The sequence below is a fragment of the Rhamphochromis longiceps genome, linkage group LG17 (genome assembly GCF_057381845.1).
Source record: "Rhamphochromis longiceps isolate RC_006_pf linkage group LG17, R_longiceps_female_GT1.1, whole genome shotgun sequence".
NCBI classification, from domain to species: domain Eukaryota; kingdom Metazoa; phylum Chordata; class Actinopteri; order Cichliformes; family Cichlidae; genus Rhamphochromis; species Rhamphochromis longiceps.
The window spans coordinates 32,046,340-32,059,807 of record NC_140573.1 but is presented as its reverse complement, the minus strand read 5'-3'; the positions used below and the strand labels follow the sequence as shown (position 1 = coordinate 32,059,807).

Sequence of the window (13,468 nt, the reverse complement as noted above, 5' to 3'; positions counted from 1 at the left end):
TGGAAGCAAAGAAAATGAAAATGGGGAGTGGCTCGAGACTTTTACACAGTACTGTACATATTCATTAAAAAGAAATGACACAAATCCTGTTCCCTAACTGGAAGAGTTAACTGGCACAATTTTTACTTCTTACCCAGGGAGCTTTGCGTGGCCAGAAGTCTAATGTAACTGTGAAGAAGCAAACACCAACATGACCTCTTATCTCCACCCCATTTCTCTCCCTGGCAAATGAAAACCTCTGAGGAGATCTCAACTTCAAACCTGATGCCTGTGATGTTTAGGAGCGCACACAGTCCTATGTTTGTAGCAGCCTTTTTTTTTTCTCCCAATTTAAACATGACATGTCTTTGTGAGTTTAACTCCCCTCTTAGATTCTCACTTCATTAGCACTTTTCAGAGACCTGAAATTATGTAATTATGCAGAATAAACTGATGACAAAGTGACAGTTCAAACCGCAGTATATCGCTCCGTAGGTGTCCCTTATTCTAGTCAGTGAATCAGTGTGTACATGAGAGTTGGAGTGAGTGTGTGTTGGCCTGGGCTCCAGTGCTCTGTGTGTGGTCCCCGCTCCTCTGACTCACTGAGGCAGCCGTGTTACTGTAGGTTTTAAAGAGGCCCAGACGTGCATTACACACACACACACACACACACACACACACACACACACACACACACACACACACATTCAGGACAGAGCAGAGCTAACCCAGATTCACTGCGAACACAAAGCATCAGCAGTCATCCAAATACCACAAGTGCACTCTCCAATTAGAGCAATATCAACAACATGGTGGAGTTTTGACCTTTTAGGTATGTGCTTTTTCTGGTATCCCGCCATAGTCAAAAGAAAAGAACGATAAGTGGATGAGCCTAAAATAATTTGACTGTGTGAGTTCTGTCCGTGTGTTTGTGTTTTTATTAACAGTATAGCCACCTTAACCAGAAAAGAGGAAGTTCAGACCATTATGAGTGTCCCAAAGGAAACTAATTTTGAGTTGTGCCCCTCCCTCTCTCTCCCACACACAGATATTCCGATGTCATAATCGCTAAGCCTTCATGTAAACAAATAATAATCCCACACGATTAATAATAAAGGTTGTGGCTGGTGAGCACCGTAAGACATTTTATTTTCACTTGAAAGTCTTATGTAATGCCTGCACATGTACATTCCAGTGCAAGGAGTGTTTACTCTGCATAACTGTGACCAAAAAACAAATGTCATCAGCACAGATCAGCCTGCACGTACACTTTCTGTACATCCAACGTTCTCCATGTGTGACCTGCAGGTAAGTGGCTGCTCTAGAAAGCATTTTAAGCACCCACTGTTCTTCATTTCATCCACAGTTCATGTTATAATATAAAAACAAACGGTTGTATTACCAATATACATACTTTGAAGAGATGCATTACAAATGCTGGACATGCTGATGTTCTACACTTACACTCTGTGATCAGAACTTTGAGAAACCCTGATTTCTATTCCACTGTTAACACTGTTGTTGCAAAATGCATAGAAATACCATACCCATACATATTTCTTATTATTTCTATTTGTGTATCCTATTAGCTTGTGATTTCGTACCTATTCAAAGATAATGAAAAAGCTCATAACAGAATTATGCAGGGGCTGTTGTATATGCAATGTAATTAAAATTGCTCTGAAAATGTCTGAGGGTCACCTGGGATCCTACATGGGGATGAAAGAATGCAAATATTTCATCTTTACTCCCTTCACATTGTCAATAAGAATAAATTACAAAACCCTTCTCACATGAGAGTTAACCTGTCAGACCGGAGAGTCGGTGCTGTTTTGGGGTGGTGGTCCTCGAGATGAGAAACTCTGAGAAGGTCTGCCATAAGGCACATTCTTCTACTTGCAGAGGGGGATGGGAAGGGAGGTTTTGTTGCCCTGGCTTTCCCCCACCATGTGCATACCAGAGATACAAAAAAAAAAACCCCAACAACCAGCAGACAGTGAGTGCAGCTCACAGGGACTTAACAAAAACCTCTCATCAGACACTTCACCCGGAGAGAAACACTTCTTCAAACTCATACAGAGATATAGGATAATTTATCACCTTATTTTTCTGCCACTATAAAAAAAGAGGGGGGTTTTGGAGAAGGGGTGGCGCATGTGAGCTGGAGATCCTATTACAGAGATCCAGACTTTTTCATGGCAAGTTTTTTTGGAAGTTGGGGGAGGGAAGAAGAATCTGCAACTTTCCTATCCAGCTTAAACGACACAAATGGATACTTTATTACCGCTCTAAGATCACCATCCGCGTTTTCAACACATGAGGACATTTTGCGCGGCGGTTAGATTTTGGATAATGAAGGAATTCGGGAAAAGCCAAAAGGGATCGGATGAGAAGTGCAGAATGAAACAGTTTGGAAGGACTTCGGGAAAACTTTAAAGTTAGTTTTTTTTAATTTACCATGCCGCTTTTGGAAACCTATCCTAAATCTAAAGAACAGAGCAACCCATCTTGGTCTTTCTGTACATTAGTTTGCTGAAGCACAAGAAAACAAAGTGATTTTTTTCTCCCTTTTTTGCGCAGTTGAATCTCTCCCCCCCTTCCAAGATGTCTTCCAAGAGTTGGAGCTCCATTGTTGGATTTTACGGGATGCTTTGCATCTGGGCTGCCTGGCTTTCTGGCTGCGGGGCAGTGCTCTCTCCAAACGGGACGATATTTGAGGATACCTGCAAGAAAACCACAACTTGCGAGGTGCTTAAATATAACACGTGTTTGGGATCGCCTTTACCATACAGTCACACTTCTCTGATCCTGGCGGAGGACTCCAGCACCCAAGAAGAGGCTTTTGAGAAGTTGACCATGTGGTCCGGTATGATTTGAAAATCATAATTCATATTTGCTACTTTAGTACGTTTGTCTTTTATGTCAGAGAAGTCAGTTTCTTGATACCGCATGTAAATAATTAAGAAAATGCTTTTTTCTTTTTCTTTTTTTTGTAGTAACAATTAACTCATTTAGCTTTTTAATAAGCCGAAACTCTGAAAATTGGCTGTTTTTCAGTCAATATACCGTATTTATCAGTATTTACTTTGTATTGTTCTATTGAGATAAGATGTTAAATGCATGATAACGGCCTGCTGTGACAATTCACAAGTACTCAGGAGGTTTAAGTAATGGAAAAGATCCTCGAGAGGAAAAGAGGGGTTAAAATCCATTAAAGGTAACAAAGGACAATCATTCAAAGGTGTTAAGAGCGGAAACAAATGAAGACCGGCTGATAAAAGGGTTTTTAGATATTCCGCAAGAAGACTTTGACCTTCATAAACTCTCACTAATGACCTGTCAGTACCAGGCCAGCCTCACAGATCTTAAAGAGTATCATTTGTCTCGATTTTTACTAATTTAGAAAATCATTCTTGTAAACAATAATAAAAAAAATTGCAAGTATTATAAGGTGAAGTCTGTAACCATGCCCGTACATAAGTGTTACACGGATGGAAAAATAAACTTTTTTAATTTGTAAATTTTTAATCCCAAGTTTTTATCATCTAGACTATAAACTGACCTATAATTGACGTCACGAAATCTCACTTTGTCAGACTGCCAAACCTCAAATCTACAACAATCAGAAACAATTTTAGCCATAAGACCTGTAAGACCTCTATGACTTGATGCAACATAATTATAACAATTATGTATACTGTATACAGTATACACAGGGTGTTCAGTTACTGTTAATATGTTCCATTAATAATTCTATTTTGAAAACTGTGAAAGGGGCTATTTTGATATGAAGCATATATCTCTTATAAAACACATTTAAAACATATACATTTTATATGGGAGGGAATGTGGTAGTTTTCATTTTCAGTCACACAAAATGATTTTTATGTCATTTTTTTGTCCATATGTGTTTTATTTATTTTATATATTCATTTATTTATGTCTGAGCAACAGTCAAGAAAAGTATGCAGTTAACTACCTGCTGGAATTTGAATTGAATTGAATTGAGCCGTTATTTGTCACTTGCAGTTGCCTGCCAGCGAAACTGGCACTGCATCATTTGTGCAACTTAAGGAACTTGTGAATTGGCCATAAACACACAGTAAAAGACTGTCTGAAACGCAATAAATACAAAAAAAATCTTATGTTTAATGTTCTGTTCAATGAAAAATGAAAAGAGCTCAACAGTAGCAACAATCTTACTACAAAATGAGAAAACACCACCAACTTAATGCTGCTTCCTTAGCACCTTATCCCTTCACATATCTGGAGAATAAATGTAATATGGACGCCTCAATATTTGTTTATTCATCATATGTTGTCATTGCAATATTGAACAAAACATTGAACATTGTAGATTTTTCTCATATTGTACAGGCCCACCTTCTCTGTTTTCCACTGACTGAGTTGTGGATTACTCGATTAATTGCTATTGTACAAATAGAACATGCAAATTAAAATAATCAGATTCAGTCAGTCATATTCAAAGTGAATAATTTCTTTTTCCCTTTTTGCATAACTTCTCTTAATATGTACATCTCCACCTCCGGCTCTTGGAAATTGATAGGAAGTGTATAACGATCATCACTGTCATCATCACTGGTCTCATAAATCTAACTACTCATGGGATCATTGTCATTCTTGTGGTGAATCTATCATCTCTAAGTTAAATGCCACAGGAAGTTTCAGTTTTGTTTTTGTGTCCTAGGTTTGCGGAATGCCCCTCGCTGTTGGTCGGTCATCCAGCCTCTGCTCTGCGCCGTCTACATGCCCAAATGCGAAAACGGCCGAGTTGAACTGCCCAGCCAGAGCCTCTGTCTGACTACACGTAGTCCATGTAGCATCGTGGATCGGGAGCGAGGCTGGCCCAGCTTTCTCAAATGTGACAAATTCCCTGTGGGCTGTTCGGTATGTTCAATTGTCATGTAATGTCATGTGAGACTTTTTTTAAAAGTCCGGGCTCAGAGGTCAGGGTCCAGTAAACAGCAATGATTTCAAACTGTTAGGCAGCTGTAAGACTACCCATTATATCCTCTGTTTGCAGAATGAGGTGCAAAAGCTGAAGTTCAACACATCGGGCCAGTGTGAAGCTCCTCTGGTGAAGACGGACATTCAGTCGAGCTGGTACAAGGACGTGGAGGGCTGTGGTATCCAGTGTGACAATCCTCTGTTCACTGAAGAGGAGCACAATGACATGCACGCCTACATCGCTTACTTTGGAACCATCACCCTCCTCTGCACTTTCTTTACCCTGGTGAGACAAACTATAACGGTATTCATTTTTGGGGGGGATTGGGTCACATTTAACTTAAGCCACATTCTCGCTTTGTTAATTATTTCTCTTTATTTTTCAGGCCACATTTCTTGCAGACTGGAAAAACTCCAACCGCTACCCAGCTGTCATTCTCTTCTACATCAACGCCTGTTTCTTTGTGGGCAGCATCGGCTGGCTGGCCCAATTTCTGGATGGCGCACGTGAAGAGATTGTATGCAAGAGCGACAACACGATGCGACTCGGGGAGCCCTCGTGAGTGCAAAACCTCGATCTCAGCGTTAAATATGATACGATTTCATGTGATTTTTTCCCCCTCCGCATGCCCCCCCCCCAAAAAAAAGAAAAGAAAAAGAAAAAAAAAATCACAGAAATTCTCTAATCTTGCTCTTTTCAGGTCTTCGGAAACGCTGTCATGTGTCACCATCTTCATCATCGTCTACTACTCCCTGATGTCAGGTGTGATTTGGTTTGTCATGCTGACATATGCCTGGCACACATCCTTCAAAGCTCTGGGCACTACTCACCAGCCACTGTCTGGTAGAACCTCTTACTTCCACATGGTCACCTGGTCCATCCCCTTTGTCCTCACTGTGGCCATCCTAGCAATCGCTGAGGTGTGTATGAGGCTTTTCACTAAAATTCCTCATTCTTTGAGATTTTAAAATGTTTTACAACTGAGGTTGGTCAGTTTTATGATTCCTTTTGTCTATGCCTGGTTGTCTAAAGGTTGACGGAGACTCTGTGAGCGGGATCTGTTTTGTGGGCTACAAGAACTACAGGTATCGCGCTGGCTTTGTGCTTGCACCCATTGGAGTGGTGCTTGTTGTTGGTGGCTACTTCCTCATTCGCGGTGAGTTCCGAAGAACTGGTTTGTCATGTTTTGAGCTCAAAGAGCTAAAAAGAGACACAAACTGTCATAAAAGTTACTCTTTAATCTTTGCAAAGACTTAATTAAAACATTTCTCTGTTTCTAGGTGTTATGACATTATTTTCCATCAAAAGTAATCACCCCGGTCTCTTGAGTGAGAAAGCAGCGAGCAAAATCAATGAGACTATGCTGCGACTTGGTAAGTTCTCTACTCTCGCCTGATCAATATCAGAGAGAAACCATCCTGAGAGTTGAAACCTGGGCTTAACTGCTTGTTCATCATAGAAATCAGGCATTTTAATAATGCAGGGGCGTAATTTCCTGGGGGTTATGACCCCCCCCAAGTAATCAGACCCAACCAATATACCCCCCCCAATAAAATTATGAATTATCTTGCACAAATAGGCTGTTGATTTTCTTTACTTCTTTACTTTTCTGTACTATTTCAGTTATTACCAGAAAAATAGTTGCATGTTTAATCATCTGCCATTTGACCCCCCCTCCTCATGTTCAGCACAAAGTTACGCCGATGTAATAATGCATTAAGGTTTCTTATTCTGTATGATGTATACAAGGAGCAAAGCGACTAATACCTTACATATAATTTGTTGTCCTTGTGTTTCTTTACAATACAGGAATATTTGGATTCCTTGCCTTTGGTTTTGTCTTTATAACCTTTGGCTGCCACTTTTATGACTTCTTCAACCAAGCTGAGTGGGAAAGAAGCTTCAGGGATTATGTGCTGTAAGTTGTGTTTTCTTTTAGACGGAAAACATATAATTTTATGTGTTTTTACTCCTCACACTAACAAAGTCACCACTGCTATTGCACAGCATATTACCCTTTCCACCTTAAAGGGACCACAATGCCAGGCCCAGGATGCATATCTCCTAAAAAATAAATAAATAAATACCTGAATTTTTCCAAATATGTCACATTAATTTAAAGTAAACCTATTATGCTAATTTCTATCTCCATATATTTATAATTGGAATCTATTAGAGTACCTTTGGATAAATTGTCACTATAGCCTGACCGATTTTTAAGACCAATATTTGGTGATTTAAACATTCCATATATTGGCCGATTTTTTTTTTCTTTCAAACACAAAACACATAAATAGTTTCCCCCAATATTTGTTATTTGTTGTTATTTATGAGTCCTAACATAATATGATAATGCAGTTTAAAAGTACTCTTCCTTTTTCGTTACCAGTCGTTGATTACTTGTTTACACCCTGCCTGAGTCTACTTGGATCAGCTGGTTATTGTGCTGTGTTCTTCCCGAAAATGTGTTGTCAATAGGGAGGTTGCAGAGTTCCCTCTGGTGGACAAACTAAGCAACACTTGTTACATGCTTAAAGGCGGTTTCTTCCATATGTTTTATACCACAAAAAATGTATCGGCCATTAAAAATCCCAGTCCCAATATATTGGCAAATAGCTAATATTGGTCCACTAATATTGGCTCCACTCACAGTATTTAATGTTTGCAGACCCTCATGGAGACCTGCTCCTCTCCCTTTAAGGCAACTTTCTTTTCATTGGCTACCCCTTGTAAACAGATGGTTGAATGGAAGGTGATCGGGGTGACCATATTAAGGATACCCCTTCTCAGTGACATCATACACTGAGCAGTCTGAGGCCTGAGATTTTGGCTCTCCTTTTAGGATTTAACCAGCTGATCTCTTGCTGATTAGGCCAATGTGCAGCTACCTGTGAGAACTAATTAACCAAAGCATGTTAATATCATGCATTAGTTCATTTCTGTTGCATTGACATTTAGTTGTTGTTTAAAAATTTTAGAAAAGGTAAAATAACATTAGTTTTTATGCTATTAATCTTTTATTTATACACTCATTATGCACCAAAGTTTTGATTAGGTGGAACTAAAATGGTCAGTGGTAGCGATCAGTATGGAGTCATTCGAATCCTTGTCTGGACTGAAGGAAGTTTTACCTTACAGTTTTGCAGCAGTTCAAGTCCTAAGGTGTTAAAGTTTACACCTGCTTGCTTCAAAAGCTGCTTTATACCTCAGCACTTCTCAGTTTCACCCTCCGCATCCAGTCACACACAGATATCCACAACCTGATGCACACTCCAAACCGCCATCTAACCACTCAGCATGAAGCAGTGAATGCAGCCCTCTTTCCCCACCGTGTTGACACTGGCTGGACTGGAATGAATTTTGCCTCAAAAATGTAAACCACTCTCTCCCCACCCTAACATGTAAAAGACCTTCTTATTAACCAGATCCAGCATTTGAATGCACCTCAGTCATATGACTAGCTAGAAGGTGTGGGAGGCACACACTGTGGGCACTGTTGGAGACACAGACTAATCGTCTCTGTCGTATTTTCAACAGGTGTGAGGCCAACGTGACAATCGCCTCTCAGACAAACAAGCCCATCCCAGAATGCACCATTAAGAACCGCCCCAGTCTGATGGTGGAGAAAATTAACCTGTTTTCCATGTTTGGGACGGGTATCGCCATGAGCACCTGGGTCTGGACCAAAGCCACCATCCTCATCTGGAAACGCACCTGGTGCAAGTGAGCAAGTTAACACAAACTTCTGCAAACACGTATCTGGTGTTATGGCTATAGCAGTGAAGAGATACTGTAGGTTAGGATGATTATTTGCCCTTTTTTAATGTTCTTTTAAAAAAAATTAGCAACAGTCTGTTTTTAAAATCATTGTTACACGCCTGTCCATATTAATATGTACAGTGATAGCGGTGTGTTAAATGCCTGCTCTTTGTCCAAAATAACTGAAAAGTTTGGATTGTATCCCCATCACTTCAAAGTATGAAGACACGCACATGCATTTAGTCCTGTTGTGTACCCCCAGTGCATGCATTTCAGTTTGCACTGTTGACTTTTTGGGGGGTTTGCATTTTCAGTCGAGGCCAAGGCTTTCTTACTCTGTATTTTTCCATGACAGAGCTTGATTGATGATTTTAGCATTTTATCTAAGGTCAAATGGCAGCTGTTGGATTGCAAAACATTAGGTCTCAATCTCTTGCTATCAGTGGATCAGGACTGAATTTTTGTTGTCAGAAAAATTAATGTAGCCATCCGTCATTCTACTTTGCCAGGATCATCGGCCGTAGCGATAATGAACCGAAGAGGATAAAGAAAAGCAAGATGATCGCCAAGGCATTCGCGATGAGGAAGGAGCTCCACAAAGATCCAGAGAAAGAGCTGTCCTTCAGCATGCACACCGTGTCCCACGAAGGACCAGTGGGTGAGTATATCATTGAGCTAATTCAGATAAATACATCTGAGTGCAGAGATGTCATTGTATTGACCAGTAAATGGGGTTAGGGTTAGTTAGGGTTAATTTTTTTCTTCTTTTTCATAGCCGGAATCAATTTTGACCTAAACGAGCCATCAAATGACATGTCATCAGCTTGGGCACAGCATGTGACAAAGATGGTGGCCAGGCGAGGTGCCATCCTCCCACAGGACATTTCTGTTACTCCCACTGGTACACCAGGTGAGCTCCGGAGACCATGATTCTGGCTTTACACCAACTCCCTTGAATATAAATTTCAGATCAGATGTTCTAGACCTTGGGTTTAAAAAAAAAAAATCGTAATCTTTACTTTCTATTATTTTGTCACAGTGCCCCCTCCAGAGGAGAGGAACCGCCTGTGGATGGTGGAGGCCGAAATTTCACCAGAAATGATAAAGAGGAAAAAGAAGAAGAAGAAGAGGAAGAAGGAGGTGCGTCCGGTTGAGGAGATGGTGGACCACCAGGTTTATCGCCAGCGTGAGTTTGGTCGCAGCTCAGTGCCCCGTCTGCCCAAACTGCCTCCTCATCCAAGCCTGGTTGCCAATCTGCAGGAACAGCAGAGACAACAACAGAAGATTGAGGAGGAAGTTCTGCCTGGGTCTTACCCAGACTTCCAACCTTCGCGCCGTCTGTCATGCGAGGAGAAGTGTCCCTACCTGCAGTACCAGACCAGCCAGAATGGCTATGGCCACAGCATGCTGTCTGACCCCCTGACCTTCAGAGATCGTCCAGAGGATCTGGGTCTTGGTCCGCGTTACCCTCCCTCCAATTGGCAGCCTAGTGCGTCTTCACGCTACCCTGGAAATATGGATATCACTGATGGAATATCAGAAAGAATGGCCCACGTGGCTCGGGTACCAGCAGGCCGGAGGGCTGGTTACGGACCCATCCACTCCAGGACCAATTTAATGGAGGCGGAGCTTATGGACGCTGACTCTGACTTCTAAAATCATAGCTGAAATAGACTGTTTTAAGGTGTACGTACATAGCAAGGTAAAAAAAAAAGTGCTGGATACTTTCGCAAATTCTTACTAAAGTGCAGCAAAATCCCAATGCCTGGACGTTAAGATGGAACAAAGCTGGTCATTTTTTTTTTCTTAAAAAAACGCAAAGGGATAAAATAGAATAAAAAGTGTTGTGTATAAGAAATTATTTTTATATTTTATTTGTGTCCAGTAACATTTTAAAAGCAACTCCAGGATGATAAGTCAAATAAGGCAGCTAAAACCGTACATGGCTTGAAACAATACAGAAACCCAGATGTCTTTATCCTGAAGCACCGACTCATTCGTCCGCCTGCATCAGCTCCAACCTGCTGGTTACAACTTCAAGCTCTGTGTGTTACGGTGGGACCCGACGCTCCGATCGGTGCCAGTCAAGGATGAATTAACCAGGTTTACTTTTCCTGGGATTATCAATGAATGACTTCTTTAAAAAGATTTCACCAATTCTAGAAGACTATTTTAAAATGCCTTTTTATTGTTGTTGCTATATTTAATATTTTTTATTGACGTCTTATGTCACGAGTATTTCATCACTCCTAGGGCAGCAGAAGCTGCATAATGCTGTTTATCGCAAGTCTTCTCTTGTATTATATTTTAATGTTTTGCTCTATCTTCAAGCTACTATATATCTATTAATTGTTTGTTCTTATGTACAGTTGGGGTACTAACCATTACCCACACGCCCCCTCACCCTATAAATACTAATAATTGCTAAATGCTAAATGTTCGCACTTCCTGAAGAATTTCTAATACACACTGGGACTAAAATGAAATTAGATCCACATACGATAACTCATAGCTTCTTTTACACTTCATTTTTGATGCCTTAAATAGTAAAGCCTTTTTTTTTCTTTTATTAAATAAGCTACTGTAACTGTGTAGTTATATGTACACACTCTGTTGCCTGGTGCAATAATTCTACACTTTCTGCTTTGATTGGAGGAAAACTTACTTTACAGTTTTGCTGCATTGGACTGAAATGAATGGCTCTCTTTTACTTGTACATTTCAACTTTTCTTCTACATTTTTTTGCAGCTGTATTTCTACTTTTTCTTATTCTGTTGTAAATATTAAGTCAAAACTGCATCCTCCTCAGTTCAGTTAAAAAAAATTTGATAATGCTCCACAAGGAGCTTATTCAGATCTGAAAATAAAAAGTGCAGAATTTTCCATCTCTCTCTCTCTTTCTGTGTGTACTGTATTAGCTGCTCATAGATTTCTCAATCTGTTATATTTCCAATGTACAAATCACTCGATTCTTCTGCTTACATGATGTTGAACAAAAGGGAAGAGTCAACTGCTCTATAAAAGAAAAAAAAATCTGCCGCTGTACTCGTGCTGTAACCAAATGATCACCTACTATCGTCACGTGTGTTTACACTTACTGTGGATAAATGATGCTGAAGTAAACTGTGTTAAATCGCTACTTAGTCAACACAGATAAATTTTGTTACATAGAAGTGTATGAGAATTATTTATGTTATTAGTAGTTGCCACACTGCCACACTATGAATTCAATAACAAAAAAAAAGCTGATGTCCACCTAAAAAGTTTGTGTTAAAAAAAAATAGAAATGAGGATTACTTTTGAAAAGTAATAATTTCTGTTTTTTTGTAAGCTGTCTGAAGATTAACTGTGGCGCTTTGTGTGTTTAGTCTCCAAACTGAGTATAAGAATACTGTCACTTTTACTGTGCAGCTGTATTTTCTTTTGTTTTGTTTTTATATGTAAATAAAATTTTAGTGAAAAGTGAAACAGATATGTGCATTTTTTTTCTTCGTGTTTTGCCTTTTGTAACAGTTGTAATCTCCGCTACGACTCGAGGACAGGAACTTTTATGACATCCCATTCCAAATCGTTCCACGTTTGCAGCTACAATAATTTTTACTCTTCCAGGTTTTCTACAAATTTTTGGGCAGTGTGTAGGTGTAAAATTTTAGCCCATTCTCTGTTCTACTTCATTCCAAAGTGGTTGCAAGGAAGGAGGTCAAGTTCTTCTACAACAAACTCATCCAACCATGCCTTTATGGACTGAGGAACAGTCATGCTGGGACAGAAGAGGACCCAAATGTCCCCACAATGTATGAAGTACAGAACTGTCTAAAATGTCCTGTTAAGAAAAGAATTAGGATTTAACTTTAGTCATATTAAAGTCGCCAGGCCAACCCCTGGAAAAACTGCGCCACAGTGTGGCCCAGTACTTTTGACCGCAGCGTGTACTTGCAGCATGCAGCTTGCACTAATGATGTGCAATACTGCAAATTTTGGTATCAGTCTGAAACCAAATAAATACAGGGCCTGCATTCCCTATACCAATACCGATCCTGATACTTTTAACCCCTAAAGGCAGCTGGAGGGTAGGACAGTCTTTCATGATTTATGAGATGAATCATAATTTATTTGGAAATGATGAACACACCTGAATGACTCTTAAATCACTGTGATATTTTCTTTCCACAATAATTAGCTAAGACAACAAAACCAAAACACACCTTTCAGGTTTAAATATATTTTGAAACTGTGTTTTTTTTGAAGAGCTGGAATGGAAATGTGCCTTTTGGGTCAGCTTCTGTTCTTGAAATTTACCGCAGGCTATGAATAAAATGGACATAACAATCAACGTAAACACTAGTAGGAATCAAAGTAACTTACAAAAATGCCATAAGAAATAACTTAAATTTTATACATAAAATTAAAAAGCGAGGTAAGTGATAAAAAAGTAATTAAATATATAACTTATATTATATATTATTATTATATGACCATATATGATATATTATATAGATCCAATGGGGGCACTAACATAAGTACAGTTTTGGTTTTATGAGATTTGGAGAAGAAAAAAACCCATAATAATATCCGTATAAAAATAATATTAAGAAAAGTGAAGTTGAAAAAATAAAATAAAGTTAGGCGCTCTGTCTGTATTTATATATCAGAAAATATAATACTCTTGCTGTTTCCCGTCCGCTTCCCCCACCGCCCACTTCACCTCGTCCTAATGGTTGACTGCTAATGCCAATAGCAGCTCGGACTGCACAGAATAAA

The 13,468-nt window shown here is 39.6% G+C and overlaps 1 protein-coding gene across 2 annotated transcripts; it reads left to right on the top strand.

Moving 5' to 3' along the window:
* The first annotated feature begins 1,945 nt into the window (after nt 1–1,945).
* Nucleotides 1,946–10,530, top strand: smo (smoothened, frizzled class receptor). 2 transcript variants are annotated; one of them, XM_085386642.1, is made up of 13 exons: nt 1,946–2,416; nt 2,560–2,845; nt 4,688–4,887; nt 5,024–5,233; nt 5,334–5,506; nt 5,649–5,868; nt 5,981–6,104; nt 6,229–6,321; nt 6,758–6,866; nt 8,486–8,671; nt 9,217–9,365; nt 9,483–9,617; nt 9,747–10,530. In XM_085386642.1, the coding sequence occupies exons 2-13, from the start codon at nt 2,584–2,586 to the stop codon at nt 10,361–10,363; spliced, it is 2,478 nt and encodes an 825-aa protein (XP_085242768.1). In that variant the 5' UTR covers nt 1,946–2,416; nt 2,560–2,583; the 3' UTR covers nt 10,364–10,530. The 2 variants fall into 2 exon arrangements, with proteins under 2 accessions (XP_085242768.1, XP_085242767.1); XM_085386641.1 differs by having other exon boundaries at nt 1,946–2,845.
* The last annotated feature ends 2,938 nt before the right edge of the window (nt 10,531–13,468 follow it).

What these genes read in the sequence shown, in the direction of transcription:
- smo (XM_085386642.1), top strand. Translation starts at nt 2,584, where the DNA reads ATGTCTTCCAAGAGTTGGAGCTCCATTGTTGGATTTTACGGGATGCTT. An exon ending in ATGCGACTCGGGGAGCCCTC is followed by an intron (nt 5,507 to 5,648) that starts GTGAGTGCAAAA and finishes TGCTCTTTTCAG; the next exon opens with GTCTTCGGAAACGCTGTCAT. An exon ending in TACTCCCACTGGTACACCAG is followed by an intron (nt 9,618 to 9,746) that starts GTGAGCTCCGGA and finishes ATTTTGTCACAG; the next exon opens with TGCCCCCTCCAGAGGAGAGG.